The 8,136-nt window shown below is 63.3% G+C and overlaps 2 protein-coding genes across 3 annotated transcripts in view; both read right to left on the minus strand.

Moving 5' to 3' along the window:
* Nucleotides 1-1,533: 1,533 nt before the first annotated feature.
* On the minus strand, nucleotides 1,534-5,697 carry CCDC106 (coiled-coil domain containing 106). 2 transcript variants are annotated; one of them, XM_044670993.1, is made up of 7 exons: nucleotides 5,631-5,697; nucleotides 5,117-5,192; nucleotides 4,855-4,965; nucleotides 4,601-4,777; nucleotides 4,289-4,498; nucleotides 2,867-3,123; nucleotides 1,534-1,982 (listed from the first exon to the last, which is right to left on the minus strand). In XM_044670993.1, the coding sequence occupies exons 2-7, from the start codon at nucleotides 5,145-5,147 to the stop codon at nucleotides 1,947-1,949; spliced, it is 822 nt and encodes a 273-aa protein (XP_044526928.1). In that variant the 5' UTR covers nucleotides 5,148-5,192; nucleotides 5,631-5,697; the 3' UTR covers nucleotides 1,534-1,946. The 2 variants fall into 2 exon arrangements, with proteins under 2 accessions (XP_044526928.1, XP_044526927.1); XM_044670992.1 differs by having other exon boundaries at nucleotides 1,534-3,123.
* Nucleotides 5,698-6,585: 888 nt separating this feature from the next.
* ZNF581 (zinc finger protein 581) overlaps nucleotides 6,586-8,136 on the minus strand; it is a 4,552-nt gene continuing 3,001 nt past the window's right edge. The window contains exon 2 of the mRNA XM_044670994.1: nucleotides 6,586-7,810. Within this exon, the coding sequence (XP_044526929.1) occupies nucleotides 7,274-7,807 (534 nt within the window). The 5' untranslated portion in view covers nucleotides 7,808-7,810 and the 3' untranslated portion in view covers nucleotides 6,586-7,273. The remainder of the gene's footprint in view (nucleotides 7,811-8,136) is intronic.

Genomic DNA, 8,136 nt, shown 5'->3' on the forward strand with positions numbered 1-8,136 from the left:
GGGGGGGAAAAGCCCCCCATCGCGGCCATTTTGGGAACAAAGGGGGCGTGGAGGAGGAACGGGCCGCCACCGGAAGCGGAAGTGGGAAGCAGGGAGCGAGGAGGGCGCGGGAGGGGGAGGAGAGGGCGTGGGGGGGGACGCTCCTAGGGACCCTCGCCAGCCCGGGCCCGGCCCCGGGGGGCCGCGTGGGCCCACGGCGGGTGCGCGCGCGGGCGCCAGTCACGTGTGGGGCGCGATCACGTGCCGCAGCGGGAGGCGCGCGCGGGTCACGTGGGGCGCCGGACCTAGAGGGGGAGGGGGAGAGTAGCTGCGCGGGCTGAGGGAAGAAGAGACCGGAGGGAAGGAAGGAGGCAGCGACGGGGTCCGGTAGGGCCGCCGAGGCCGGGACTCACCCTGCTTGTTCTCATTGAGCTGCCGCTCGAACTCGTCGAAGTCGGACATGCTGAGGGGCGGCCGGCCGCGGCCCGCGCTCGCACCTTCTCCCCCGTCCCGTCCCCCCCGCCTGGCCCGGCCTGGCCTGCCTCGCCTGCCCTCGGCGCCGCCTCGCCCACTTCCGGCGCCCGCCTCGCCCGCTTCCGGTCCCCTGCAGGCTCCGCCTCCGGCCCCGCCTCCTGCTCGCTCGCTCGCGAGGAGGGATCCGAACCCCTTCGGCTCTTTCCGGAATACTTCGGCTGCTTCCGGCCCCAACCCCGCTTCAATCGGCTGAGTGGTCCGCGCACCCTCAGCCTAAGCGGCTCCTCGGCTCCAGCCGGGAGGGGCCCTTCTCCAGCTCGCGAGGCCGCACGGGTCCCGCCGAGAAAATCTCGAGTTTGCCCTGGAGTTCGAACGCTGAAGAGTGCGTCGTATTCCCCGCCGCCTTCGGAGACCGCGCGGCCCTCTCCGGCCTTCGGCTCTTTCCGGAGGCGCTCGAGCCCGCCTTCGGCTCTTTCCGGAGGCGCGCCTCTGACCCCCCACTAGTCCACCGCTAGCGTTTAGCTGCTTCCGGCTTGGGGCGCGGCTCGCGAGAGGAGCCGAGGGCGCCGACTGGTAGGCCGCGGAGCGCCGCGCTGCCGTGGAGCCTGCCCGGGGGCGGGGCCTTTGTGCGCCTGTGCAGGCCGCCCCGGGAGGTCGAGTCCAATCTAAGCTGAGACTGCGTTGCAACTAGTAGCCTGGGTGCCCGGGCTACTGCGCAAGCGCAAAGTGAACTAACCAATGGGAAAGGAGGGCTTAGACCGTCTCTCCTTCGTCTCCTCCCCACGGCCTCACTCGGGAGTACGCACGCGTACTCTTGCCTCCTGAAGCTTACTGGTCCGGGACCAGGACAGTTACCGCGTTCTTCCTTTTCCCGTCGCCTTAGTAACGACGGGCTAACCAAAGCCGCGCCTGCGCAGTAGTCTCGCCAATGGGCAAGTGCTCCCTGAAGAAGCGATTTTAAGGGACGCTCAGGCCATTCCATCCCTCCCCCTGCCTTTGGTCAGGCTTTCAGCAGCCTCCAGGAGATCCCCTACCCCAAACCCTCCCCTTCTCCCGCAGCCAGAACCAAGGCCAAAATTATTCCAAATCTGCTGGTTCACTTTTAATTTAAACTCTGAATAATTCATTTATCTGTTAGTCCCCTTGGGGGCAGGCAGCGAGATGCTTCAGGTGAGGGGGTGCTCCAGGGTGGCCCCCTCCCCGGGAAGGCTGCCAAAGGAGGAGGGAGGGGCAAAGGGAGGACCAGTCTTCATCCAGAATCCAGGCCTCCCTGCCATGGCACTAGGAGGCCGAGGAAGTGCCAGGCTCATTCAGTGGTCAGGGAGGAGAAGCATCCCGCATCTCAGCCAGCAGTCCAAGGCATCACTATCATCACAGGTCACACAGTGACCTACCTATCGAGAGCACCTAGTCCCAACTTGTATCAGGAAGGAAACAGAGGCCCAGGCTGGAAAGGACTCATCCAAGGTCTCAGAACCATCTTAGAAATCATCTCATTTAACTCCTATTTTACAAAGAAGCAAACAGGCCTAGGGAAGGGAAAGGAAGTTAGTCAAACCCCGAGGTGGGGGGAGAAGCCAGGTCCATATCCCCCATCAATGGCTCACTCAACTGGTCCTATGACCTCTCTCCAAACACAATGAAGGCTGGCCATGTGGAGAATCCCTGTACAGTCTCTAGATTTGGTACAAGGGGATCTGAACCGGGCAGAAGGAGCCCAGGTCAGGCAAACAGGGTTGGGAAACAGAGGCTGATATTGTGGAAGGCTAAAGGGGGACATCCAGTAAATATGTACATACTTATACACTGCCTCCCACCCCCCCACCCAGGCTCCGTGGGGGAATAGCAAGGGATGAGGCAGAAGACCCACACTTCCACCTGGAATCACATGTAAGCACCACTCACATGCCTGCTCTCTCCCTCCTTTTCTCACAGAACACACACACAGAGCCGCTGCAGGGGTGGTGGTATGGTGGAAGGGATCATAAAGGACAAGGTCAGGATCCCACCCAAGACCAGGGCATTTGTGGGACTCCTTGAGGGCCACCATTAAGGGGGACTTGGCTGGGCGAGGTGCAATGGCAAAGGACACAGCTGTTGGCTTGGAGATATAGATAGGAAAGCCATCGGGATAGAAGGGGTCCCTCGGTAAGGAAGAGCCAACAGTTGGCCCGCAGGAGCAGAGATGACAAGAGAAGGTAGCCGGCAGACTCATCACTTGAAAGCCAACAGCTGATCTGGGGGATCTGGGCAGAAGGGCGCAGGGGCCCAAGAGCCCCACGACACGCGGCCACTTCAGGGTGGGAGGGAGAGGAGACGGCTGGTGGGGCAGCTGGCTCAGGAAGAATCGGGATCACCGCTTGAAGCGGTATGTTATGGGCAACAATAATTTGCTCTTCTTGAGGGCCTGCACCTTCTTCAGCGTCTCGTCGTCCAGTGCCAGGAAGCAGCGGCGCGAGTACTCCAGCAGCCTCTCCTTGGACGGGTCAAACTCGCCCACTTCGGCCAGCTTCTCGGGTGCCACAATGAGCAGCTCGGCAATGGGCGTGGTCAAAGCCACAGTGTTTCGGTCCACTCGGTGATGTTCAAAAGCCCTGGACATGCTCTTCAGCTTCTGAAAGGTGCCCAAGATCTTCTTGTAGCGGCACAGGACCCCATCGGCATCCTTCACTGTAGGGCAGGGAAAGGCACAGCCAATGAGAGCCCCAGAACATGAGGGGCAGCCCAAGTGCCTGTCTCTGAGCCCGAGCAGCATCCTCCTCCCCTAGGCAGCCTCTATGGCCCTGTCTGGCCCCAGATCTGGGGGGTGACTTGGAGCAAGGGCTTTCCCCTCTGAGGCAGGCAGGGGGCCACTTCCTGTCAAACAAAGGCAGCCTCACAGGTCCCTCCCAGTTCTCCAGTCCACTCTTTGAATTTCTCTTTTTTAGGCTCAGATCTAATTTTATCTGTGTAGGAACACCTCCCTTGACTGGTACAAAGTGCTGCCTTCCTGCTCTCTCCCTTAAAGGCCTAATGGAATATTGTTGAGGATGTTGAGAGGATAAGACAGATCTACCCAGCACCCCATCCTGCCTCTCCTACTTAAAGCACAGAAACAACCCATTTCCAGAGCCCCAAAAGATTACAAACCTCTCATGACACTGGGGAGAGGGTATCCTTGTTCCCATTTTTACAGATGAGAAAACTGAGCTCACCCAGGAACAATACACTTAATCAGGACCCGAGTTGGGGCTGGCCCTGAGGCTCTGGGCTCCATGTCTACAATGCCTGGCCAAAAGAGGGCAAGTCAGCAACAGTGGCGGTGCCAGGCCTCGGCTAAGACATCCTGACTCCCAAGCCCATCAGTTTTGTGACCTTCCTGCCAGCACGATTCTGGCTGGCTGTGGGCCGTCCTTGTTGGGAAGGGGAGCAGAGCACGGACCACCCTCACAGGGCTCCCTGACAATCCTGGGGGGAGACCGATTAGCTAGGAGCCAGGCTCCCAGAGGGCCCTGGGGCAGATGGCCAAATGCCAAGGCCCTGCCACCTGGGTGGGTGAAGGGAGCAAGCATTTATTAAACACTTCCTATATGCAAGGCATAGCGCTCAGTGCTTAAAAATCACATCCACACCACACTGTTATGACTCTCATTTTGCCATTGAGGAATTGAGGTAAACAAGACAAGTGACTTGCCCAGGGTCACACAACTCAGGTTTTCTGCTCTGGGCCAACCAGCAGCCTATGGGTCAGAAAGACCAGGGCCTGGACAGCCAGATGCCAAGGGTCTAAGAGAGGAAAACACCTGCTGCCCCCCTCCTCTCTGTCCATCTGCCCACTGAGTCCCCAGACACTCACCCCTCTGCCTCTCCCGGGCCTTGGGCTTCCCAAATCTCCGCCGGCTGGCTCCCCCCTTCTGTTTCTGGCGCTTCCTCTCAGCAGAGCCCCCCTCCTCGGAGCCTCCGCTAAAGGAGGAGGCGGCTGATTCAGGGTCTGAGGCCTCCCCTCCGCCCCGACCTTCGGCACCCTCTGCCCTCCGGGGGCCAGGCTTGCCCCGACAGTGGTCCTCTGGAGATGGGAAATGGGACAAGGAGAGAGAGGGCTCCCTCAAGAGACAGGCAGGGGGCCGGAGGGGCAGCCAGCCCTCGGGCTCCCCCAGCCTGGCACTACCTGCATCCATGCGGGCGGAGGAGATGAATTTGTCCAGCTGACAGCGTAGGAAGTCCCGCTCTTCCTCCAGGTCCTCTATGCGCTTCTGGAGCCAAGAGTTCCTCTCCAGAGCCATGTGAAGCTGCGTCTTGACGCTGTTCATCAGCGCCAGGGTGGGGGACGTGGGCTCTTGGGGCTCTGGGGGCACAGATGGGGGGTCAGAGGGCTGAGCGTGGGGGCTCCAGGCTCCCTGCCTCCCAGGCCCGAAGGCTCACCCTCAAAGTTGCCCTGGGGCGGGCTCAGGCTGTAGAAGATATGCGGTGACTCTAGAGAAGGGGTCTCGTTGAAGGGGATGGAGATCTCAAAGCCCTCGTCATCCTTCTTCACTGGAAGGGAAGGTGGGACACTGGCAGATAGCGCTCCCTGGGCCCCTCCCGCCCAGCCCAGGGTGAATGACAGGTGGATGGGGGAGCAGCCCCTGGGCCCGCGGGACAGTGGGGCTTTGGGGGACCCCGGGGGGGGGGGGGGAGGGCTCACTTGTCCGCCTCCGGCCGTTTCTCTCATTCATGACTCGGCCTCAGCTGGACCCAGGCGTCCCGGCGCCTCAGGGGCACTGGACAAAAAGAGCAGCCACAGGTGAGCGGGGGCACAGGAGTGGCCGAGCCCGGAGGAGAGCACTCGGGACAGTGGGGAGAGATAGCTGTGGAGCCGGGCCCGGGGCCATCCCCGGCGCCAGCCCCGGCATTCCTCCTCCCCCAAAGGCACTGGGCTGGGGGCCTCATGCATCCCTCCCCGCAGGCTTGGCCCTCTGGCCCCATTGTCCGCCAGGACGGACAGAGGCCGCAGGCGCATGCGCCGCGACGGGGGAGGGGTGCGTCCCGCGTGGGGCGCCCCCTCCGCCCCCGCCCTTTGTCCCACGGGGGCCCCCAGGCTTGTGGCGGGGACAGGGGCCCAGGAATGTGGACGAAGCCAGGACTGGGCCTGGGGTCGGGCCAGCTTCCCCTCCCTACGCTCCCCCCCCCCCCCCCCGCCCACAGCCCGGCTCACCCACCCGCGCGACGCGGACTCCGGCCCCGGGAGCTGCGGTAGCGGCGCCCATGCCCAGCTCCGGGGAGCGTCTGCAAAGTGCCACCGGGCGCGGGGGGCGGAGGCAAGCTCCCCCCACCCAGCCCACGCCCGCGCAGCCCTCCCCCACAGAGCTGAGCCCAGAGTGAGCACGCCCCCGCCCCGGACGGAGCTAGCCAGAAGGCCAGAGGCCAGAACCCAGCGTGGGACCTGCGGGGCGGGCTGGGGCTGGACCCGCGTGGGGCGCCAGGGTGCCTGGGAGTAGTGGGGGAGCGGGACTTGCGGCCTGCATCGAGGTGTGCACTTGCGCGACGGCCCCCCGCGGCCTCCGAGCCTAATGCCACCCCACCTTCCCGGAGCAGCAGCGGCGGAGACCGCCGCAGGGGTAGCCAGGAACCGTCGTCAAATTCCTTAGGAAAGGAGGGCCGGGAACAGCGCGGGGGAAGGCAGATATGGGGGGGACGCCAGGGACCGTAGGAAAATTCTGGGACTTTATCAAACGTAAAGGGATTCTCCCTCCCCCATTCCCCCTTTCTCCAAGCAGGGTCTGAGGTTCCAGTAAATGCTGCCTAACTCCCTCATTTTATATAGAGAAGGAAACTGAGACCCATTGAGTGCTGGGGCACTATGGCCTCCGGGCAAAGTTCGAACCCCGAACTCCGGCAGCCGCACTTTCCACTGGCCCACCTTATTTCCTGCCCTCCGGGCCCACCCAATCCGAGAGCCAGAGGGGGTCCAGGGGCAGCTCCGGCCAGCTTCTGGCAGAGCAGGATGCTCCCATCCAACGGGCCCTGAAGCCTTTCCCGAGGAAAGATCGCCCCCCGCCCCCTCGCCCCCCACAGCCCTTTCGGGCCGTTTTCCCTCCTGCTGAGCCGGGCCCTGCCGGGCTACAAGGAGGAGGTGGTCCTGGGGCCGCGGGGGCTCAGCACTCGGAGAGCCGCTGTTTTCACTTGCTCTTTATTCCAAAACAGGGACGCTAAGGGCGCCATTTGGGAGGTGAAGACTTGAACCCAATTCTGGCCATTTCTCCCACAAGACCTCGATGTCTCTAGCCCAGCCCCTACCTCCCAACATGGCATGGGGTCCCCCCCACGGAAAGGGCAGGCCCCAACCCAGTCCTGGGAGGTGAGACTATCCTAACGGATGGAGCCCCAGACCTTGGGTGGTCTGCGAGGTCACATGGCTTCCAAGGAGCACCCGAGAACCCAGCAAAGCCCTGGGGGGGGGGGGCTAGTTCACACGGGGTCCCCCCAGGCCCTTTTTGCACTTGTCTCAATTACAAATCTGGAGTCTCCTCCCGGAAAACTCGCTTCCCATTTATTCCGCTCATTGGTTTGCAGCCCTGGGGGGCCGGATGGAAGGAAGAGGCCCAGGAGACCTGGCCACCTCCCCCAGCCCAGGAAGGCTCTCCTTTACTGCACTGGGGCTGGGGTCAAGAGGAGGAGCCGCCTGCTGGGCCCGTCCCTCTGGGGTGGCCTCTTCAGGCTGGGAAGGAAGGGGCTGGGGACGAGGTACGTCGGTGTCCGAGTAAAGCTGGAAGGGGCTTTAGAGGTCATCGCTAGAGAGGTCCGGCCCTGAGGTCACCCCGTGGCAAGCACAGGAGCCCCCCTGCAATCCCAGCATTCCCTGTCACGGGTGCTTCCTCCGAGTGTGTCTCTGCAAGGTATTTCTCTCACTGAACCGCCGCGGGCAGTGCGGACACTGGAAGGGGCGCTCCCCGGAGTGGACGCGGCTGTGCTGGGCCAGCTCCCCCGCGTCTCGGAATCGGCGCGTGCACAGGGGACAGGCGTGCGGCCGGCCGCCCCCCACCCGGTGCGTGGAGCGGTGGCGGGCCAGGTGGCTGGCCCGCTTGAAGGCTTTCCCACACACAGCACACACAAAGGGCTTGAGCTCCGAGTGCGAAACACTGTGCCGCTGCAGGTAGGACAAGTACTCAAAGACCCGGGAGCACACTGGGCAGCTGTAGCATTTTCGGGATGTCGACCCTGAAGACACCTCCCCTGTGGGCGCCTCGGGGTCCTCTTCCACCAGCACCGTGTAGGGGACGCCCTGCGTGTCAATGAGGAGGTAGCGGCCGAGCCTCGGAGGTTGTCCCGGAGCTTCGGGGGTCGAGGAGGGGCCTGGTTCTGGGGAGGGGGACGCCTGGGGGGGCGGAGGCTCCATGGCCTGCAGAAAGAGAGCTGGCTAAAGGATGGGCCGCCCACTCCTCCCCCAAGAGCCAGTTCCGAGGACGTCCACTAGCCTAGGGCCAGAGACCTCGCGGGCTCGGTCTAAGCTCACACAGCCACTCGCCCCGTGAAACCTGAACCCACAGCTTCAGACGCCTGGGTCCAACCCTCCTCCCCAGCTCTCCATCCCCCATCTCCCCACCTGGGACCTGGGCTCTTTCTCTGAGGAGGCGGAGCTGCCCCCCACGGGGTTCCCCCAAGCCCCGCTTCCCTCCCGGGGCACCCTTCTCTAGCCTCCAGGGCTCCCCTAGCCCCACCCCTCCC

This window comes from Gracilinanus agilis, chromosome 3 (genome assembly GCF_016433145.1).
Source record: "Gracilinanus agilis isolate LMUSP501 chromosome 3, AgileGrace, whole genome shotgun sequence".
In the NCBI taxonomy this organism is placed as follows: domain Eukaryota; kingdom Metazoa; phylum Chordata; class Mammalia; order Didelphimorphia; family Didelphidae; genus Gracilinanus; species Gracilinanus agilis.

What these genes read in the sequence shown, in the direction of transcription:
- CCDC106 (XM_044670992.1), bottom strand. Translation starts at nt 5,147, where the DNA reads ATGAATGAGAGAAACGGCCGGAGGCGGACAA. An exon ending in AAACGGCCGGAGGCGGACAA is followed by an intron (nt 4,966 to 5,116) that starts GTGAGCCCTCCC and finishes CTTCCCTTCCAG; the next exon opens with TGAAGAAGGATGACGAGGGC. An exon ending in CTCCGCCCGCATGGATGCAG is followed by an intron (nt 4,499 to 4,600) that starts GTAGTGCCAGGC and finishes TCCCATCTCCAG; the next exon opens with AGGACCACTGTCGGGGCAAG.